At 38.9% G+C, this 23,047-nt stretch overlaps 1 protein-coding gene across 1 annotated transcript in view; it reads right to left on the bottom strand.

The window, feature by feature from the left end:
* Positions 1 to 4,342: 4,342 nt before the first annotated feature.
* Positions 4,343 to 23,047, bottom strand: part of LOC122814692 (potassium channel subfamily K member 1-like) — a 224,405-nt gene continuing 205,700 nt past the window's right edge. Inside the window, exon 4 of the mRNA XM_044087103.1 lies at positions 4,343 to 7,071. Coding sequence (XP_043943038.1) covers positions 6,806 to 7,071 — 266 coding nt within the window. The 3' untranslated portion in view covers positions 4,343 to 6,805. The remainder of the gene's footprint in view (positions 7,072 to 23,047) is intronic.

Here is a 23,047-nt window from a genome sequence, read left to right as displayed (position 1 = left end):
TAAGTAAGTAAAGATTTAAAGTCCTGCAAGGATAATGCGGGGGGGGGGTGCAGGTTCTAGAGTGCGAGTCTCAGCTAGTATTAAAGAAAGTTACAGGAATACAAATATATTTAAATGTAAACATGCACTGGGTGCTTGTAGGACACCAGAAAGCTGAAACCTTTAAAGTGGCATAGGTAGGTACTAGGCTATTGGCCCTAGGGCCTATATAAGCCTAGCCAAATGGTACCCTGGCTTTTGCCACCCAAGAAAATTATTTTCCTGTGCCCCTGTCAAGCAGAGCCACAGAAGTGATCCCCGGGGTGAAGTTCCCATCTCCCATCCAATCATCAAGATTTTTCTTGAATACTGCTAATGAGGAGCTTTGTTTGATATAGATATGTAGTTTGTTCCAGAGTATGGTAAGTCTCTGCGACAGAAATCTAACCCTCCAGCATGTTCTGTTTATTGTGGTGACAAGGTTTAGGTCTGTAGAGTGTATAGCTTGGAGGGATTGGGATTTCTTTAAGTGGAGCATGTCCAACAGCTCTGGGTTTGACATAGCTTTGTATGTTAGGCAGAGATTGCCTCTGAGTAGGCGATATGTGACAGAGTAAAGCTGTGGAGTTTTTTTGAGACAGTCAGCGTAGGGCATCTGTTTGAGGCCAGCAATCCTCTTTGTGAGGTATTTCTGCGGCCTTTCCAGTTGTTGTAGATTCTTGTGAGGTACATACCAAAAGGGGCATTGTACTCTATAATGGGTCTAATGAGTGATGAGTAGAGGGGAACAATGACCTCTTTTTTCCTGGATGAGAAACCCTTTTTTGATGAGGTGTGCCACATAGAAGGATTTCCTGACTACTGTGGGGATGTGATTATCAAAGGAGAGACTACTGTCCACCTGTGTCCCAAGGTCTCTTATCACACTTTCGGTGTGAAGTAGACTACTGCCTATGTGGTAGTTCATGGGTACAGAGTTTTTACCAAAAGGGCTGACAATGCACTTTTTGGCATTGAGCTTGAGGCCATGGCTTTGACACCAAGCATCTGCCTCTGTGAGGCCCTTTTGTAGGATGTCCACATCGTTAGGAGTTTTGATTATGGCTCCTAGTTTGGAGTCATCTGCAAACTTTGTTAGCCAAAGACCTTCTGTGTTAGCCTGTACTTCAGAGGAAGTAGATACCAAACAGGAGAGGACGCAGGGCTGAACCATGTGGTACTCCACTTGTCACTGGTCTGAAGTTGGATTTAGAGTCTGCTACTTTCACAGTGTGGGTTCTGGCAGTGAGCCAGTTGGCAACCCATCTTGTGACATAGGGATTTATACCTAGTTTAGTGAGTTTATCTATAATTCCAGAGTGGGGAATGGTGTTGAAAGCCTTGGCGAGATCTAGATAGGCTGTGTGAACCACCTTACCATCATCTATGGCTTTGGTGACCACTTCAAAGAAGTCTATCAGGTTTAGGAGACATAATCTGCTTTTTGCAAACCTGAAATGGTAGGGTCCAGAGTTTGGAGATTACCAGTGTCATTGTTTATAAGTTCCATGATGATACATTCCATAGCCTTGCAGACCAGGCTCGTCAGGCTAATGGGGCAGTAGTTCCCGGGGTCCGTAGTGGCTCCCCCTTTGTAGAGTGGGATAACCGTTGCTGTGCACCATTCAGTGGGCACAAAACCTGAGGTGAGACTATGATTGAACATGGTACTTAGGTGGGGGTGTCAGTTCGTTCTGTAGTTCATGTAGAATGCAGCCTGGGATGTTGTCAGGTCCCATGGATGCTGTGTTCTTGGCTTTGGAGAGTGTGTTTTTTACCTGTGCAGCCGTGATTACAGGAACTTTGCATTCTTCTGGTATAGAGATGGGCCCTTTAGGGGGTGAGAGAGGGGTAAAGTTAGCAGTGAACCTATCTGCCAGGATGTTGGCATCAGTTGGTTCTGTATTATATTTAATGCCATTGTGTTGTAACTCAGAGCAGATTGAATGTTGCCATTGAGATTCTGGACATAGCTATAGAATGCTTTGTGGTTGTCTTTAGAATCAGTGGTGATTTTGTTTTCATAACTAGCTTTGGAGGATTTTATGAGGGATCTCAGCTTCTTACTGAGGCTTACCATGGAATTCCTCCAATCATGGGATTTTACTCTTTTTTGCAACAGTTTCTTTCTTCTGTTGTAGAGTTTGTTTATGGCAGGGGACCACCAGATTGGCTTCCCTTTTTTGGAGGATAACATCTTGGTTCTGTTAGGGATTGCACAATCCATGCACTCGTGTAAGTGCTTATAAAGTGCACTTGTATAGGATTCAGCAGTCATACCTCTATTGTCCATCAGCATGGGTGTCATTAAGTTTGCCACTTCTGTCTTAAGAAGCATGAAGTTGGCTTCGGAGAAATTTTTTACGGTGGTTTCCCTAATGGGGGGTGTGGGTGGGATGCAGATGTCTAGAGTTATTAGCTTGTGGTCAGATCGGAACAACAAGGAACTGACCTCTGGTGTGGAACACTGGTTGCCCATGTTGGTAATGACCAGGTCTAGGATATTGCTGCCCCTGCTCGGGGTGTGGATAAGTTGATCCAAGGTGTTGGAATTTATGAATTTCAGAAAACGTTGAGCACAAGAGTTGGTACAGGAGTAGTTTTCCCAATTAATGGTGGGGTAGTTGAAATCTCCCATTATTAGGGTGTTAGGTTGTACCCTAATATTTTCCAGTGTATCAAGAAATGAGGAGTGGTAATCCTGGGGCATGGTGGGGGATCTGTAGCAAGCTACAATTTGGATTGCGGTGTTGCCCAGAGTTAGTTGCACTTGGATAATCTCAGATGCATTATGCTGAGCAACTAGCCTGGAGGTGTGAATATCCTTAATGAATATGGGCACGCCTCCGCCTTTAGTGTTTCAGTCCAGGTTAGGTGGCCGAAAGGTGTGGTATGAATTATAGCCTGGTAATGCAGGGGTGATGTCTGGGGCCTTGAGCCAGGTCTCTGTCACTGCACAGATGTCGATGTTCTCCATTTTAAGGAGTGTCCTGTCAAACTGTGAGGCAGCTTGCAGATAGGTCCAGTGAACAGGTATCAGCACATTGTTGCAGTTTAATTCTAGTGAAAGTAGCCTACACAAACACATTACAACAATGAATGGACAGTGATATCACTATATATCCTACCTACAGTCTATGGGGAAAAAAACAGATGCAGTTAATACCTTTTCAGACTCTTGCCCATTTTAAACACTACCACTAGCCTGGGGAGTCCCCACATTCATGTAGGCTAAAATGAATACTCTAATCAGAACAATAGATCATGAAGTTAGGGGAAAACCTGCAAGCAACAGCTGACAGTTTATTGGAGAACAAATGGAGCAAAAATATGCTAAATATGAAAAATTAATAGATTCTCTTCTTTGGATTTGCCTATTCTCTGTAGCATACAGAGTGGTGTAATACAACAGTATGTCTAAGATAATCTCTTATTACACAATGACTGGCCATTAGCATTCAAAAACGAGCATGCTGATTGGCCAGCACAACCAGCATGCCCGTTGTAAATCCGAGAACATATCAACAGGAAAAGGTCCGGTCGCCCAAACTTTTTCCTGTTAGTATATCTCAATTTTTTTTTTTTTTGTTACTGTTTTTTTAATACCAAATGAAAACGGAAAATATTTTACGTTCGGGAGATGACACACACACAGAAATAAAAGGATAATCAGGTACGCTCTACAAAACCTTAAAAAACGTACCTGATTATCCTTTCATATTCTCTGTCCCGACTCTCCCTAACATAAAAAGTCTCCTGGATTCTTCTTTTTATTATTTATTATAACAAAGAAGAAGAAGCAATGGAGACCTTCCTTTCTCCATTGCTACCTCTTCACAGCCCTGAAGTACTGTATAAGCATTGGAGCACAAGTCCCATACGCATGCACAGTACTTCAAAACAAGGCAGCAATATACCACCAGACGTGGAAGAACAGTAATGTGCCGTTATACAAAGACAATATTTAAGAAAAGAAAGTTTTTTTTTTTCTTAAATAATGTCATTGTATAATAACAATAACCGACTCTGTGGTTGTGGTATATTAAAATTTACCCATGGTTGGCTTTATTTAATCACTCGGGCTCACCCTCGTGATTAAACCACACCAACCGTGGGTAAATCTTCAGTATACCACACCGACATCGTCGGTTATTGCTATAATATTTCATGCAGTTGGAGTTGGGATACCAGATTAACAATGATTTCACCACAGACATTTCTAAATGCAGAGCACATTTTAAATGAGAAAAAGTTGGCACTTCTTATAGTTTGCTTTCACTGACCGACTACACAAATATACACATAGGAAGCCACAATGCACTCATTTTTTTTAAATAAAAAATAACTTCTTTTAATTTGGAAATCCAACATTAGACATCAAACTCATACAGCATCAAGAGGCATTAAACACTTCTGAATCCTTGATGTCGATATTTCAAAATCATACATTATATTACAGTACTGTACATAAACCTTAACAGATTCTCTTTACAAAATGCATGTGCTTTAGTATAACTTCTGCAATTTGATATTCTTCCTGAAGAACATCAAATCTATGTTTATTTATAAAGCAAGTACACTTAAATACTTAGGCAGGAGAATCTGCTTTAACATATACGTTGCTCTACTGACCCTACTAGATACACTGCCTGAGGAAGCTCTACCTCACTTTTTAAAAATAAAATGCAAAGGGCACACAATGAACTATGCATGTGTTCTACTATTTCTCTTCACACTAAATCTGTATCTTGTTATTATATTATGAGGAGACATTTTATTGAATTACTATTTAACTTGGAATACTCTTTATCTTGGGCACTGGTTTTCAGAACTCATTTGGAGGTGTTTCACAGTCACACTATTGAGCCTACAAGATTGCTGAAACCTTTCAGCCCAAATTACAGTATTGAATATCATGTGATATTCTTTTATTGTAAAAGAAACAACAATGACCTGAAACTGCCACAGTGGCAGCAGACTGACTTTTTCTCTCCATGTACTTAATACTCAATCTAAATGCGTCAGATTTTAAGATATTGCATGATTGCATTCAACTCTGACATTCTAGAATTCTGAATGCCACACTTACATTCTGTCATAAAAAAGATACTCATCATAAGAAGGGTGCTTCCAGCAAGACACCAAAGTGAAATACTGTACTGACATAGCCTTGATGTGCCATGCACACATATAGAGACACACATGGAAATGTACCTGTACATGGGAAACAATACCAAGAGGAGACTGAGTACAACAAAATGCGATCAGGATTTACTGCGAAAGTGCTTTAAGGATACATCCAAAGCAAGAGATAATTATAGAGTTAACAAAAAGCATAGATATCAGAATCTTGGCCTCAAAATGGCTTAGCAGGTTTTAGCCCAGAATACTGTACAATCAGGTCTCTGATGGAATTATTTTGGACAGAACATGTGATTCTGCTAACTGAGCAGAGAACCACAATCTGCAACTGCAGGTGCTTGCGTGCATTTCTTACTAGCAGAAACAGGAAAGAAGCATGTGCTAAGAGAATTAATAGTTACACAAAAATATAGATGTCAAAGAAGCCCTGTCAGTTTTATGTATTCAAGTGTGAAAAGTTAAATGATAACATTTATGCTTGCAAATTGCTAATGTGTTTTAATTAATACTTTTCATTTTGTTGCTATGTTGTTTATAATGTACTATAAACTTTTCTGTATATCCCAGCTCATCTGTGTGGTAGAGCACATTTAAAATCTGTGGATATTGCTGGCCTCCTCCTTAGCATAGGTTATAACCCAATGGGCTAGCCTAACCAGTTCTAATTTGTTCAGTGAATGCATTAGATGATGTTGCAGAGTGACAATATCCAGTAAGAGACCAGCAGTCCATCAAAGGAAATACTTCAGTTTTGTGGTCCACTTTAATATTTGTTTCTCCCTCTCCTTAACCCAGTCAAGGGTGTAATGTTGACATCTAGTTCAGGTAAATGCCTCCCACTCCACATCATCTAATTAACAGTTAAATGTGTGCTCCTAGCATCAGCCTTCCAAAGCTACCGCGAAGTTTCCTTCTAAAACACATGTGCCTGGTTCTCCCAAACACAAGTACTACCTCAGGATAACCCTGAGTAAAAGTAATTGTCAGTAGGAGAAGCTAGCTCTCCTATCTTGAAATCTAAACTCCCTTGATTAACATCAAACATTCTAAGTGCTATTTGACAAAATACTTTAATATACAATGAAAAGCAGCTGTAAATGGTCACAGGAAAGGTGCCACTGTTAACATAACTATGATCACTTCACTCTTTTATCTTTCCTGTCAGTGCAATTCATTAAAGCAGTTTAGGTAAAGCAGCATTTAAAAGGACTGAACTCTAAGTATGTGCATAACTAACAGCACCTAACACTATTTCAGGAAGAAAAAAAATGTATACTTCACATAATCTCTAAATTACACAGTATATAGAAACAAACTAGAAGTGCAAACTACATATCCATTATGCTAGACTTGAAAGTAATGCAGTACATCATAATCAGTCACTAGTTTTTCAAGTATTTATCAGATAAACTTCACATAACTGTAGATACCAACACAATTCTATCTCTTCTTAAATGTGGGCACATATTTAGAACATTGTTATCTACAATACTAAATATTCAGCACTAGGATGGTTTAAGTTATGAATCCTGTTCTTAAATATGACTTTTACAAAATCACATTGTTGTCTAAGGTGTTTTATGGTTTCTTAATCTGCACTGGTACACTTCAGCCTAATGCCACTACTCAAAATGACAAGACTGTTCTATCCATTTATGGAGCCATCTGTTGCATAGTAGGTCACTGGTGGAACACTCATGAATGGTTCATTTAGTTTTTGATCTTCCTTTAAGACAGCTGCCTGGTCTGAGATAGACGAGAAAGAGAGCTGGTCATGTTCCATAATGCAGAGCTGGTCATCCCCTTTACTTTTCTTCACATAAAACATTTTTCTAAATTTTTTCAGTTGTTGAAGCTCACAGAAGGTTTCCAGAACCAACAGCATTGCAATAAGGCCCAGCATAAGATAACCTAAATAAAAACACAGTTATTTAGTAATATTGTATATGTAGTTTATTAATTTAGTATTCAATATTATTTGCCTTATAACAGAACACAAGGTCAGAGCACTCACAGCTCAGTGTTTCTCCTCTAACATAGCCACAAACCCTAACAAAACATCTCAGGAAAAAAACAATCTAAAGTATAGCTGTAAGTCTAGCAGTAGCAGCACTTTCTAGTATAGCCATGTGATGCACTCTCCATAGCAACCATTACATGTATGATGTCACGATTGTCTATAAATTCATAACCACTGGGTATAGCCCCACTTTCCAGGCATTTAGTCAGCTGTAATAACACATGCACCTGTACATAAGCTGCCTGGAATGTCTGCTGCAACCTCTGAGAGGAGTAAAAGTCCACATAGTCTGCAAGGAGAGGAAATGCCAAGAATTTTTAATTGAGAGACCAAAATGCAATTATGTAAATTAAAAATAATTTATCAGCTAGACAGGAATAGGTCCATTTTGTCTCAGACCTGATATCAGCAGCAACAAGCCCTGAAAAAATTTCTGCCCTCATTCTCAAATGCTGATGAAACAAAATATAACTCTAAAAACAGCATGAGGTAATAAATGTCTTGTAGGCAACTGCTATACAGCTATGGTATGATACGAGAAAAAGTATAGAAAACCTCTTTACTCTATACATCTGTAACAACAATAGGAAGGCTGTATAATGCCCTGAACTGGAGACTACAGTTGTGTAAGAAAGCTTACCATAATAGTAGATGTTCGAATAGATCAGGGTTGCAGTAGCATAAAGATATCGAGGACGTATCCTGCAAAAGACTGCATTTGATGACTGACCAGCTTCCAATGCTTTAGGGCAATCTCTATCCACTTTAGCCACTGTACAGTTTAAGGAGACTGGTATAAAGTCTGTGGTTAGGACACCAGACTCACAGAGTTGTCTTGTCTTAGAGCAAGGGAAGCTACAACCATGCCAGCCAGGTGAGGCAGAAGAAAGAGAAAGGAAAATATTCATACCTGGCATAAAAAAACAACAAAAAGGAGGTGGGGGAGGAAAGGTGTTCATACTGCAAAAGAGATCTATCTGAACACCTACTGTTATAGTAAGTTTACTTGTGCAACTGTATATCGTCAGATCACTGTTGCAGTAGCCTAAGCAATACGGGACAAATACCAGACCTTAGAATGAAAGACCAAGGTAAGAAACTTAAATCTACCTCCTCACATAGCACATGGAGTCCAAAGTCATAGATGCTGAGCACGTAAGGCAGGCATCAATCCAGCCAAACATTCTTGTTATAGGCGACTCCATTGTAAGACATACAGGTGCACCTGTTACCAGACTTAGCAAGGAAAGAGGGACTGTTAGTTGCGTGTTTGATGCCAGGATCCATCACATCAAACACACACACTCAAGTCCTTGAACGGCAAGTACCAGTATGACTGTTACAGTTCATGTCAGTGTCAATGATTTAAGATGTCAGCCTCCCTGGGTATATGAAGAGAGGCAAGATAGAGAAGACAGTGTGTCCAACGCAGGTATGAGCCTAGCACTGAGCAGCATCTGACCTTGTCAGAGGATGATACCACAACGTGAGCAAAAAATAATTGACTACAGTAGTTGGCTTTGTTTTGGGTGTCATTTGAAGAGGGTCCAACATTTGTCAGCCTGGGAGGATATGTTTAACCGATCACACTGCTTCACCAGAGATGGCCTGCATCTGTCCCATCTAGGGGTTCGGTTATTGGCAAAGTAATTGTCCACTCCAATAGTGCCTTTTTAAAGCAATGCCATCCTGATAAACCTACCAACATATCAAAATAAACAAAGGAAACCATGAAGGTGTTATTGATCAATACTAGGTGCCTAAACAAGAAACTTCACTCTCTAGAAGCCCTTCTAACCCTGGCTGATATTCATGTCTGTGTAGTGATTGAGACATGCTTTAAAATAGCAGAGAGCAGTCCAGCTGTACAGGGCTATTGCACTATATGGATTCCATATATTTAGACTAGCTGTTATGTAAGGGGAGAGGGGGGAGAAAAGTGGATGTGTCTTAATCATAATCCAGAAGAGACTCGCATCAAGGTTGGTAAAGCAGCATGATGCACTAGAACAACTGCTTGTCCAAATAACCATCAGAAAGTCCCATACCATATATTAGTTAGCTATAGAATTCCCTCTATTACAAAAGAAAGCCACAATGCCTACTTACAGGAACTAAAATCATTCGGTATTAAACCCAATACCATTTTCTTAGGTGATCTAAACTTTACAACTATAGACTTGAAAACTTACACCACCACTAGTATACAAGCACAGAGACTGCTGGACTTTGTCAATACAAATGCCCTGGAACAATTACTCAGAGTATCCAGTAATGGAAATAATATCTTGCATTGTGTCCTTACTAATATGGGGACATCTTACCCCATATATCCCTTATATATCTTCACTTAAGACTGACCATAAAGTTGTCTCCTTTGAAATAAAATTGAAACCAGTGATTCCTTCCACCAAAGTTACCTTTAGAAATTTCTCTAAGACAAACTACCTACTCCTAAGTGATACATTGGCAAGTTTTATATTCCCTCCAAATCCAGTTTACTCAACTGAATATGAGGAAACATACACCACCATATTGTAACAGCATATAGGGTGGCCTAATGGTTAAGATGTTTGCCTTACAAACACAAGGTGCAGGGTTTGAGTCTCACAAGGGGTAATTGGCTAGGCTTAAAATGGCTCGCAAGGGCAGTTAGCTTAGTACTAATCTATGAACCTATGAACCTATATAAACAGCAGCATAAATGTGGCTATACCCTGTAGGAACAAGTGCAGGGCAAACCACAGAAACAAACCCACATGGTGGCATCATATCATCAAAAACTTTATAAATAAAAGGAACAGAATAATTCCCAGAATGAAAGAGCCCTCATCACTAAAATAAACAAACACCTCTGGAGGTTAAAATGTCCACCAAACCCAATTTCAAAGCTAAAATAGCTCCTTAAAGGGACAATCTCATGTTTAAAATTCGGGTCCACTTTCAAGCTGAAGAAGCCACATCCACTTTAACACGTCACTCTCATTCCCACCCACAGTGTCATTTTAATTTTAAATATCCTTTAACTCCACAGTTCCAGTCTTGTCTGAGTTCCCAGGATGAACTAGTCTTAGGTTTTGCATTCCTTTCTGACTTATATTGGATTTTCACTTTAGAGCTAACCGCTTGTTAGAGTGCCAGTTCTGTATCTTCATTGTCATCCATACTTGGCTAAAATAATACATGCAACCACTTTTATATTTCTTATTGTTAAGTTTTACCTTCGCTCAGATGTTGAGTTGTTCCTATTTTTATGGCGATCAATAAAGCCTGAAGCCTTTATCTCTTTTTTGCAAACTTTGATAGTAATCCGTTTTAGCACACTTTAATTAAGAAAACATAATGTAAACATAAATGAATCACTTTACGAAAAGAAACACCAATCACTAACATCTTACATGACTTCAGCCTCTAATCACAACTGTTCTGTTTCCATAGAAACACTTGCAGGTGAAACATCTGCCTCGTGGGACTTGGGAGTGTATTCGTTTTTATAAAATGTGATTTTAGAGTTTAGTAACTTATATCACCTAAACCAATTAATGCCTTGGCTTAAAGATTCTTGACAAAGGCAAAAATGGCAGGAAGGGAAGTAAAGGTACATGATCACAGACAACTTTTAAATGTTACTTTAATCTGTTTAGAAAGTGAATAGAATGGCACGATGTGCTTCAACATTACGTATACATTTCTGTACAAGAAGACTCGTGAGACTCTAATATCTGGAAAAAGAATAAAAACACCATGAACTCAATGCAAGTGAGATCAGGGACAGCCGTATGTGAGATAAAGCAAATTACCTGTAATGAACGCCCTTCCTTTTAATAATGAATAAAAACAACTCTATTAAAATAAACACCAGTTGTAAAATACAAGTCTAAATGTCCGATAAGCGCTTTCGTCTTCATATGGCTGTCACTTGCATTCAGACTCTAATATCACTGACTTACTGCACTAAATGGGAATGAAAGACTAAGGTGCTCACAGTTAGTTTTAACATTTCTTCCTGCTTCTGCATCACACAGTCTGCTTTACTTTCTTTTTTTTTTTTTTTTTTGGATGCCTTTTGTACTGAACACCGTCAAACATTTGTATTTGGAAGTAAAAAAAAACAAACAGCTATGGCAACAGGTGCATAGCTTCCATAACATTTGTGGGTGCCAACCGAGCAACAAGCACTTGCGATCGCATTTTGAACTATACAGTGCTTTTCAGCTAAGATTTAAAAGCATAGTCATTAGTCAGATTTAAAAGCAAGAATAGTCATTGAGTTTTGCTTCAGAATTCTTGTCCATGATTTCTGCACCTGGAAACTCGTGTAGAACTGCCTTTTCTAGCTTGTAGCCGATTCTCGTTTAAAGTAATGCGATGATGTGAACCAGTAGCATAACTGAGGTTCTGAACTTGTGCGTCATTTTCAGTTACAGTGGAATGCAATAATTACTAGGCCATATTTTGTAGTTTCAGTCCACCTTCTGCTTTGAAATCGAGGTACTTTTTTTCTGTCCAAGTTCTCTTAGTTTCAGTTTGCTTTTCCGATCCAGTATTAGTATCTTGTAGCTAGAATTGCAGGTCTGTCAGTGACATCATTGTCAATATATTACCTCTCATCTGTACAGATTTTTGCCTCATCTTTTTGGTCCATTTTTTTATAAAATTGTGGTTTTCTCTCAAATTAGTGGCAAATCTTTAAACACTGAAGTTAGAAAATAATGACAGACATTTAGTTTCAGACTTCATACCCTTCAGAAAATTCATACTAATGCAAAACCTGTTAGTCTATTAACATTCTAAGTTTGTAAGAGCACTATCTAAAAATGTCCTTATTTTTGGTCCACTGTCCCACTTCTATTAATGGTTTTGTCCAGATTTCTTGCTGTAAGAGGTTGAGAGGTATGATTTCTACTGGTAGTTCATGTATTATTTGTTTTCATTACTTTTGATTTTATGAACACTATTGCAACATGTACAGTGGAAATGTTAGTGTAAAATTATTTATACATTTTTTCAACAAAGTTCTCCTTTTTGCATGACTACCTTTTTCTACAGCAGAGTAGAAGTAGTGTTGCATATTTGACCACTTTCATGTTTTTTCAGGTGTAGAGTGTTTGTTTAAATTTTTAAAGACTCCATATGCAAAATGTTGGTACCTTGATCTATTTGTTTGCATAATATGGAGGTCCAGATGTGTGTGTGTTAGATCTTTCAACATCATCTGGTATTATATGGACTTGAGTCCTTTTCCCCCCTTCCTTTTTAATTTCTACAAATCTTTTGGGTTTCTAATACAGTGACGGGAATGGACCCCATTCCTAAGTCAAAGTACGATTAAAGTTCATAAAATTAGTATTGTTTCACTCTTTGATGTCAGCCAAAAGTGGTCCTTGCAGCATCCGCAATGTGCCCAGTAATGACTCCTTCTGTAATTCGTATGGAGTTACATGTATTGGTAACATATCTAAATATGATGGTAGACTCTCTTTTTATAAGACCCGTTGCTCCTCTTACTATTGGAACTATCTCGGCATCCTTCTTCCACATTGCTCTCATTTCTGCTTGCAGATCCTGATATTTTATAACTTTGTGTCTCTCTGTCTTTCTGTACGCAGGACACTGTAGTCACTGGGTGAGGCGATTTCAATGATCAATGCTACTTTTTTTGTCTTCTTTTCTTGGACCCCTAAGGATCCAGTCTGTGCTGCATTAGATAACTAGATGTGGTAATTCAGTGTGGAGTAGACAGTGTACTTTAGCAGCACTGCATATTAGTAATATTTGGTTTGATCTTTTAAAATGTAGGAGAAAGCAGGAGACCTTGTTGAAGTCTCACAGGAAGGGCATGTGGACTGCAGATGATAGGTTCACAGGGGAATTGAACTAGACAGCCCAAGTGCTGTGACAAAACAATGCCAGATTCTGCTGCACTATGCGCCATTGTATATAATGTAATTTTTTTTTGTTGCAGTTGGGAGAGGATATAATGGATGGTTACCCCTTCTTCCCAAACATGAGGACTATGCTGATCGAGGATGGGTTTGCATCCCACCTTTGCCAGGCAGTGTACCACCTAGGTATGGTTGGGACAGAGGTTTGCTCCTATGATCTGCATCACTGCTCCAAGTAGGATTGGTAGCCATTAAAGGTATGTGCAGGTCGGATCCCTATCAAATGCTCAAGTTTCAAAACTTCGAAGACCATATGGCCGAGACTATATGGCCAAAGTTTTGAAATCCCAAACACTTTGTATTAAGATTTCTGTACAGAGCGGAACTCGGGATTTGCCATTTTCCTCACTGTAGTTTGATCTCAGAGCTGGTATATGTAGGCAGCAGAGGATGTTTCATTTCATTTTTGTGTTTATTTACTAACTTCTTTTTTTTTTGAGATTTGAAAACATCAGACATATGGGCTTCAATGTTTTGAAACTCAGAGCATCTGCTAGGGATGCATGCAGGTCACACCACTGGTACCGACCTACACACAATTTTAAAGAAAAATATTCACAAATCTGACTCGGTAACCAGTTCTGCAAATGTAATCTTTCTTCAAGGGTGCCCAGGGAATATGCACTTCTGCTGTTTGTATGAGTTTTTAACATACACACTCAGAATAAACACTGTCCCTTTCCACAGATGAGCCTTTGCTCTAGCACTCTCGTTCCCTTTTTCATGACTATCTGTGAACCCCATTATTTTCAAATGCCCCATATTCAAGGCCTTTGATACCATTTCCATACCCAAATTGCTTTATGCTCTTTCCAATCTGAACCTCAACCCTGCTGCTCTCCTATGGTTCCAAAGCTATCTAGATGGCTGCCAACAATCATTAAAATGGTAAAACACACTTTCATCCCCACTCCCACTTAAGCACTCAAGTCATTCATTTCTCAGCCCGGCACTTGCTTAAAACTTATAGCAAGCACTTATAAACCCTAGCACTACCTAGCACTACACCCTCCTGTACTGTACAGGACAAGGCTCTCTATTCGACCTTACCACCATCACAGAACTCATTTTCAGAGACATTGGGAACCTCCAAACGCTGGACCCTACCCAGTTTGGCTTTGTTAAGGGCAGATCATGCCTCCTAAACCTGGTAGAGTTCTTTGAGACAGTTACCAAGGCTATAGACGAGGGAAAGGTGGTACATGCAGCCTACCTAGACCTCGCTAAGGCTTCCGACACCATTCCCCATTCTGGTATTATAGACAAGCTCACCAGCCTGAACATAAACCCCTATATCACAAGATGGGTTCCCAACTGGCTCACGAATAGAACCCACATGGTGAGAGTTGTGGGAGCTAGGTCCGACTCTAAACTTGTTACAAGTGGCATTCCCCAGGGCTCAGTCCTAGGACCCCTCCTGTTCGGCATATACTTCTCAGAGGTACAGGCAAGCACAGGAGGACTACGGCTGACCATGTTCACAGACAACTGCAAACTAGAGGCTATAACTGACTCTCCGGCTGACACACATATCCTCCAAAAGGGTCTCACTGAGACAGATATCTGGTGTCAAAATCATGGCCTCAAGCTAAATGTCAAAAAGTGCATAGTCATCCCCTTTGAAAAAAACAAAGTACCCACAAACTACCACATAGGTGGTAGTCCCCTAAATACGGAAGACATAATAAAGGATCTGGGGACCCAAGTAGACTGTAATCTCACCTTTGATAATCACATTGCCAAAGTGGTTAGAAAATCCTTCTACATGGCCCATCTAATCACAAAATGGTTTGCATCCAGATCAAAAGAGGTCATTGTGCCCTTCTACTCATCACTCATCAGATCCATCATAGAGTACAATGGCCCCATTTGGGATGTACCTTACAAGACACCTGCAACAGCTGGAAAGACCACAGAAGTACCTCACCAAGAGGATCACTGGCCTCAAACAGATGCCCTATGGAGCTCGACTGAAGAAACTCCAATTGTACTCAGTTGCATACCACCTACTCAGAGGTGATCTCTGCCTGACATAGAAGGCCATGTCCAACCCAGAATTGATAGACATGCTCCACTTAAAGAAAACCTTATCCCCTCGAGCCACACGCTCCAGGGATGTAAACCTCATCACAACAGTAAATAGGATGTGCTGGAGGGATAGATTCCTGTCCCAGAGACTTCCCATGCTTTGGAAAAAGATCCCAATCTACATTAGGCAGAGCTCCTCGCTAACACTCTTCAAAAGAAACCTTGACGAGTGGATGGGAAACAGAAAGTTTACCTCGGGGATCACTTCAGTGGCTCTGCTGGACAGAGGCACAGGGAATTAATCTAAGGGGGCAGCAAAAGCCAACACATTCTGGCTAGGCTTATAAATGCCTTTGGGCAGAGAGCCTAGTACCAACCTATGAAACAGGAGTCCCACTGCTAACTTGCTAAACTAGTACTGGTAGGCCACAAGTGAAAACATGCAATGACTCTCTTCCATTTCTTTTGTTCTTATGCAGTTTATTGCCCTGGGGGAATAATATCACCAATCCTTGCAGCAGTGTCCACAGCTCTTCTCACCATCATCTTGATAATTGGCTGTGCAGGTAGAAATCAGAACTGGGGTGTTCTGCAGTATCTTGCTAGTCTACGTCCCAAAGAGCACTGTGTTATGCAAAGATGTGACCACTGATTGAATTTGTACCTCATATGTACACAGTAAGTTCATATCAAAGAACGGGAACCATTCTGAATCTATGTTACGCATGGTCATTAATGAGTTATAGGTAGGCAGACACAAATTGGTTCAATGTTGCAAAAGTGGCAATGAAGCTGTTACTTCACACCCAAACTGCCCACCCCCCAAAAAAAATCACTGAGATAGAAATGTTTAAAAGGTGCCATTATGAAGGAAAGAATATTTTTTGCTCAATGTTAAAAACCTGTTTTTTCTGTCAGAAGACAAATTATATCACACCCTCCTTAGAAGCCTTCCTAACTCCTGAAAATATAGACTTCTACTTTCACCCCCTTGAAGTAACTCCTTCCAAGGGAAGATTAGAACCTTTCAAATGCTGCGATGCAGTTCCAGATCAGTAGCTGATTTATCTATCGCTCACTCCAGCTCCCCAGTTTGGCATCCTTCAACTCTAAATTGAGTGAAAAAGAAGGGTCTTTTACACAGCAATTTGAAATATAATACAATTCAAAAGACATGCAACTGGAGCGTTTCCCCCTGGGCCTCCACTGAAAATAGGCTCTGTGGAGCCTAGTCGGACTTTCCGATCAACAAATGTTAAAATAAAAAAATTAAAAAGTCCTCCTGTTTGCACATTCAGTCTTGCTATTCCGGTACTTGCACATACAAGTCTTGGGATTTTAATTGTTCCTGCATGGGATGGTATGATATAATTTGAATTTCTTTCCTTCTTTTTTCATCATTAAATCAAAAGTTCTAAAAAGCACCCCACAGCATATATAGCCAAACAGTTTGTAAGGGGTTAGTGCACTCCAGCCCCCTCTCTTAATTAAATTATTTCCTCCATAGTTACCACAGTGTAGTCTTGGCAAGGTAGGATGTTTTGTAATCATGCAGGAAAAGTAAAGAAGAAGTGTAGAAATGATTCCTTAACCATGATTTTTTTTCTTTTCAGGCCATCACTGAATGAAAAGGTTGTTAAAAAATGTAACATACATTTCAAAGTCTCTGGGACCTTGTGACTTCTTGGGGCCTAATGACCTCCAAACACTCAGCTTACTTAAATTATTTCCTCCTTAGATGGTAGAGTGCAGTACCTCTTTAAGATGCATTTATAAAATGCAAAAAAAGCAGAAGAGCAAGACAAAAATGTAAGAAAAAGGAGGATACTAATATGGATGGTGTGGGAAGGCCAGGATGGGGGAACCAGGGGGCTACAGATGGATGTGTGTGAGGGGTAGCAATGGGCAGTGGCTGCAATCATGGAGTCTTTTTCTTTCCTTTCTTAAGAGTCATGTTCAGGCAATCATTGTACCAAAATGTTGGAGAAAAGCTCTTAAATGTTGGTACATGAGCAGTTTTCCCAATTGACGGTGGGGTAGTTGAAATCATCCATAATTAAGGTATTGGGTTGTACCTTAATATTTTCCAGTATCTTAAGAAATGCAGAGTGGGAATCCTGGGGCATGATGGGGGATCTGTAACAAGCTACAACCTGAATTGCAGTCTTGCCCAGTGTTAGCTGCACTTGGATAATTTTGGATGCATTATGTTGAGCAACTAGCCTGGAGGTGTGGATATCCTTAATGAATATGGACACGCCTCCACCTTTAGTGTTTCGGTCCAGGTTAGGTGGCCAAAAGGCGTGGCATGAATTATAGCCTGGTAATGCAGGGGTGCTCTCTGGAGCCTTGAACCATGTCTCTGTCACTGCACAGATGTCGCTGTTCTCCATTTTGAGTGCCTCAAGTGAGTGCATTTTTAGACTTCTAGCATTGATGAGCATTACCCTCACAGTCTGCTTGCTTGTACCTGTTACAGTGGTGAATTTGGCATTTGAACCTTGCCTAAAAAAGGTGCTATAGGGGTGGCATGAGCCTTAGCCAGTATCTGTAATCCCAGGGGTGACAGGTGCAGGCTATCTCTGGCAAAGCATCGTAGTCTGCCGACCATGTCATCCCAGGCAGACAGATATTGGAACCCCTTAGAATGACACCAGAAGCTTAGCCAATTGTTGAAGTCAATCATTTTGTCCTTGTACTGTGGTATCATTCTGGGCGATGGCTGGATGATAGTCAGGGCTAGGGTCATACCTGCCTGGGCTACAAGATCTGATAGCTCTTCCACGTCTCTTTTCATGTAGTCCAGGGAGGTACATTTCAGGCCATTCACACCAACAAGGACAATGACAGAGTCATATTTGTACTTGTTGTGGAGTGACTTGAGCAGTGCATTATGTGGTGGAGCCTGGCACCTGACATGCAGCTGACAGTAACTTTCTCCTTGTTTAGCCTGGTGAGTGGGACATCAGTGTGCCCGAGTATAGAGTCACCTATGACTAGTATGTTGGGTACGTTGTTTTGCCTTATGGGCTGAGGTTTAGTGGCACACTGATTTTGTGGGCTGTGTGTCATTTGGGTAGTGTCGGTGGGTGGTGTTTGTCTGCTTTTCAGCTTGGGAGGTCTCTGTTGCTTGGGCAGATTTTTATTGATATCCTCCATGAATGTGGGTGTGTCCTTTGTGTTTCTATGTGTGGGTTTTGAAGGACTATGTGTTGAGTGTGGTGTGATGCAGGTGTTAACCTTCTGCTCTTGACTGTCTAGTTCAGTCTTGGCTGGAGAGAGCTTGGCTTCCAGTTTAGCTCTATAAGTGCATCTCTCGCAGGTTGTAGTGTTGGGTGGTAGGAAGAGAGGGTTGTCAGTGTACATGAGGCAATTGCTACATTGCCCCAAGATGCCCAGATTCATCATGTGGACAGGAGAAAACACCAGGAGCTGACCCATGGACATGCCTGGACAGGTGCTTATTAATTTAAGTACTAAGAACTGTTTTCCTCTTGACAAGTGAGGAAAGTCGAGTGCTGTAGTAATTTGTAGATTATTTAGTGCTTACAACGTATTCTCTGCAAGTGCGGAGCACAAGGAAATAGTTTTGAATGCTGACAATAGAAAACTGGCTAGTTCTAAGGGGAAATTTGAAGAGCAGACTTTCTGGTACCAGGAATAGTTTAAGCATAGTTAAATGGCTCTGTGTGATGTGCAAACACCTGTTTTTAAACAGAAACATGAAAGGGATAGAAATAACCCAAAATGGCCAACAAAACTACAGATTCTGAGCTGACGCCACTCGTCCAACGACAGACAGGCTGCTCAAAGCTCACTGATGAACAGAGAAGCTTCCTTCTATCTTAGTAAGGTCTGGGCAACACAGAAACTACAAAACAGCCCAGAATTCAGCAAGATCTGAAATCCAGACTCTACTGGTTATAGAAAGGTGGGAAACTAGTAGTGAGAAAGGAATTTTTTTGTTTGTTTGTTTTTGTTTTTTTTTTCGAAATTTAAAACAGATACAGTAATACAAACAGCCCTCAGGAATTAAACAGTTGAAAAACACTTAAAATGATCAGTTAAAGTGCAAACAGTAACAGAATTTAAAAAACAGTTCAAACAAGTAGCAAAGTCAATAAAAAATGCTAGGAATAGTGTGCTTAGTGAAAATAAGCAATAAAAAGAAAACAGAGGTACTTAACCCACTCAAAGTCTCTCTCTTCTCCTTTTGCTGCTGTAGAACTCTGCAGGACACCCAGGTAGGCTTTTGCTGAGGTAATATATATATCCCTCTCTCTCTCTCTATATATATATATATATATATACATATATATATATATATATATATATATATATATATATATATAGATATATATACATATATATATATATATATATATATATATACATATATAATAGATATATGTGTGTGTATGTATGTAAACCTACATGTATGTTTATATATATATATATATATATATATATATATATATATATATATATATAGCTATATGGATTCACTTTAGATGCTTGATGTTTTAAAACATCGAATTTCATATGGCCGAGACCATATGATTGACATTTTAAAATATTGAACACCTAAAGGAAAAACAAAAACAAAACAAAAATTTCTAGGACATTTTTGCAAGGGGGAAAGCCCCCCTGCACCCCCCCCCATTCCCCAACCCCTGCTATTTAAATATAGACACTCCGAGATCACACTACAGTGAGGAAAAGGGAAAATTTCCTGTTCTGCCCTGTATGTAGATCTCCATTCAAAACGTTAAATGTTTTAAAATGTCGATCATATGGTCTTGGCCATATGACATTAACCGTTTTAAAACATTGAGCATCTAATGTAAATCCATGTGTGTATGTATGTGTATATATATATATATATATATATATATATATATATATATATATATATATATATATATATATATATATATATATATATATATTATATATCCAGTCGGACTATCCCGGCCAACAAATGTAAATAAAATAAATAAATAAATAAATAAATAAATATATATATATATATATATATATATATATATATATATATATGTATGGGTCTAGGACTATTCACTAAAAGCACGTTTCACTGAAACACATTTGACTCTGCACAATTCACTGAAAGCTCATTTCACTGAAAAGACAATTCACTGAAAACACAATTCACAGAAAGTTACATATGGCCTTTTCCCCACTGTAGTGTGACCCTGGAGTTAGTATATATAGTAAGGGGGTGTGGGGGGGGGCATAGCTCCCAACCTATTTTAAATATTTTGAACTATATACATGGATACTTGCAATTCCAATAAGTTACTCTTTTCTGAACATAATATATATCCAAACTATGTGGGGGGTATGCCCTCACACCCCCCAATGTGAGGGGTTGTGCCCCCCACCCCCCCTTACTATATATACTAACTCCACGGTCACACTACAGTGGGGAAAAGCCCATATAGAACTTTCAGTGAAATGTGTTTCAGTGAATTATGTTTTCAGTGAATTGAGCTTTCAGTGATTTGTGCACAGTCATTTGACTTTCAGTGAAATGTGCTTTCAGTAAATAGTCCTAGGTGTGTGTGTGTGTGTGTGTTTTGCCAATCTGGTCCAGGGAAGAGGTTGTGTTTACAAAATTGAGGAGTCTCTCTGCCTATCCTTTTGGTGTCATATATGATACCCACTTAATAGTAGGGTAATTAAAGTCACCCATGAATATCTATTGGTTTGGATGGTGAGTGTTTCCAGTAAGTTTAAATATATGTTATGGGTTTCCTTGGTCTTAAAGGGGAATGTATAGCTTGTAAGGAAGTGGTATGGGATTATGCCTATGGTGATTATAATATGGAGAAGCTCCAAACCTTGATGTATATTACATAAAAAAAAAAAAATAAATAAAAAAACAGTGTAAGAAACTTCTCTGTGTGGAAGATTTTCAATCCATATATATCTAGTTAATCACTGTGTATTAATCAGATCAGACAGTGGTAGTAGAAGTAGTGAACTTAAACTCGCCCTAAATCAAAAAAATAATAAAAAATATATAATATAATATATCATTTGAATTACTGTACAGAATTATTAAGTATTCAAAGGTAATCCAAGCAGGGTAGACAGTCTGTTGTTTCCAGTCGAAAATTCTTTATTGTACATAATAAAGGATTTTCAACTGGAAACAGACTACCTACCCTGCATGGATTTCTTTCAAATACTTAATAATTCTGTACAATAATTCAAATTATATATTATATATTTTTTATTATTTTTTTGACTTAGGACAAGTTTAAGTTTGCTACTTCTACCACCACTATCTGATCTGATTAATACACAGTGATAAACTAGATATATATGGATTGAAAATCTTCCACACAGAGAAGTTTCTTACACTGTTTCTTTTTTTGGACCCACTATATTTGTTTCGTGAGTTGTTTGAGACTTCGAGGATACCACGGTGATTGTTTGTTTATTTTTACTTATATATATATATATATATATATATACAAATATTTCAACCATGGGCATTAATGCCCTTCTAGCTTGCCAATATACCAAAACACTTGTTCCCATAAGAAGTATCCAGGCTGCTCTTAAAAATATCTAAACTAGTAATTGCTCTAATGTAATTTGGTAGTTTGTTCTATGCCACAGCTACTCTGTCAGAGAACCAATTAGTGCACTTCTCATTCCTATAGAATCTTCAACATAGGTTGTCTGAAGATTCTCTTGTACTTTTGATAACCACAAACATACCCAGAGGTAGATGTTCCTAAATGCCCAATATACCCGAGTAAGATCTCCTCTTAGATATCTGTAAGAAACACAGTACGAGTTCAGATATTTTAGTCTTTCATAATAACTTACATTTTCAGAGCCATGAATGCCCTTGGTATATTTCTGCTGTATTCTTTCCAGTTTATTCATGCTTGTTTTCTTATACGGTTTCCATATTGTTATTCCATACTCAAGTTTGGGTCTGATGTAACTAACAAACAATGACTTCATTAATTTTGATTTCCTAGACTTTATAAATCTTTTTATACAACCTATAGTTCTATAATTATCATTAACCAATTGGTTGATATGATTAGAAAAACTCGTAGGTGAATCTGCCCATACACCCAGGTCCTTAAAGGAGTCTACATTTTCAGTCACTGTGTGCTGTATTAAATATTCACCTTTCAATTTATGTCTCCCAAATCTCATATGCTTCATTTTGGATGTATTTATTAGCATATTATTCTTTTACAGACATGCCTTATCTTTAACACATGTAATCGGTTTACCTAATATCAGGTCGTCTGCATATAGACTGTAGAACACCTCGGATGAAAAAGTTAGGTCTGAAAGATACAATCTAATAATTAAAGGCCTATGGGACACCCTGACTGTAAACAAAGATTTCATCTGTCTAGTTGCTGTATGATACTTGCCATGTCTTATTTGTATGCTATGCAGCTATCCATCTTATCAATAGTACATCAGTACCCAATTGTACTAATTTATTGATCAGTGTTATGTGTAAGACCCTGTCAAATGCTGAAGTTAAATCTTTATAAATCACAGCACAAATTTTCATTCAGAGCTGTTACTATGTTGTTATAGAACATCATGTTACAGGTGGTAATAGATCTGTTTTCAGCATATGCATGCTGATATATGGTTTCAAGTCCCAACTTACCCATTTCTGACAATAACTTATCCAATACTACCTTCTCCAGTATTTTTCCACAGCATGAAAGTAGACTTAAGGGTCTTTATGACTCTGGGTTTGTCCTACTCCTCTTTCCCTTAAAGACAGGTTTAATAAGCGCATGTCTCCAGTCTTGTGTAATCTCCTCATATTTATATGACCTAATGAATAATAGATATACTGGTATTGAATGTTCTTGCTGAA

Source organism: Protopterus annectens, chromosome 1.part1 (genome assembly GCF_019279795.1).
Source record: "Protopterus annectens isolate FY-2018-M chromosome 1.part1, PAN1.0, whole genome shotgun sequence".
Classification (NCBI taxonomy): Eukaryota; Metazoa; Chordata; order Ceratodontiformes; family Protopteridae; genus Protopterus; species Protopterus annectens.
The sequence above is the reverse complement of the archived record's forward strand: the minus strand, read 5'-3'. Positions and strand labels throughout refer to the sequence as shown.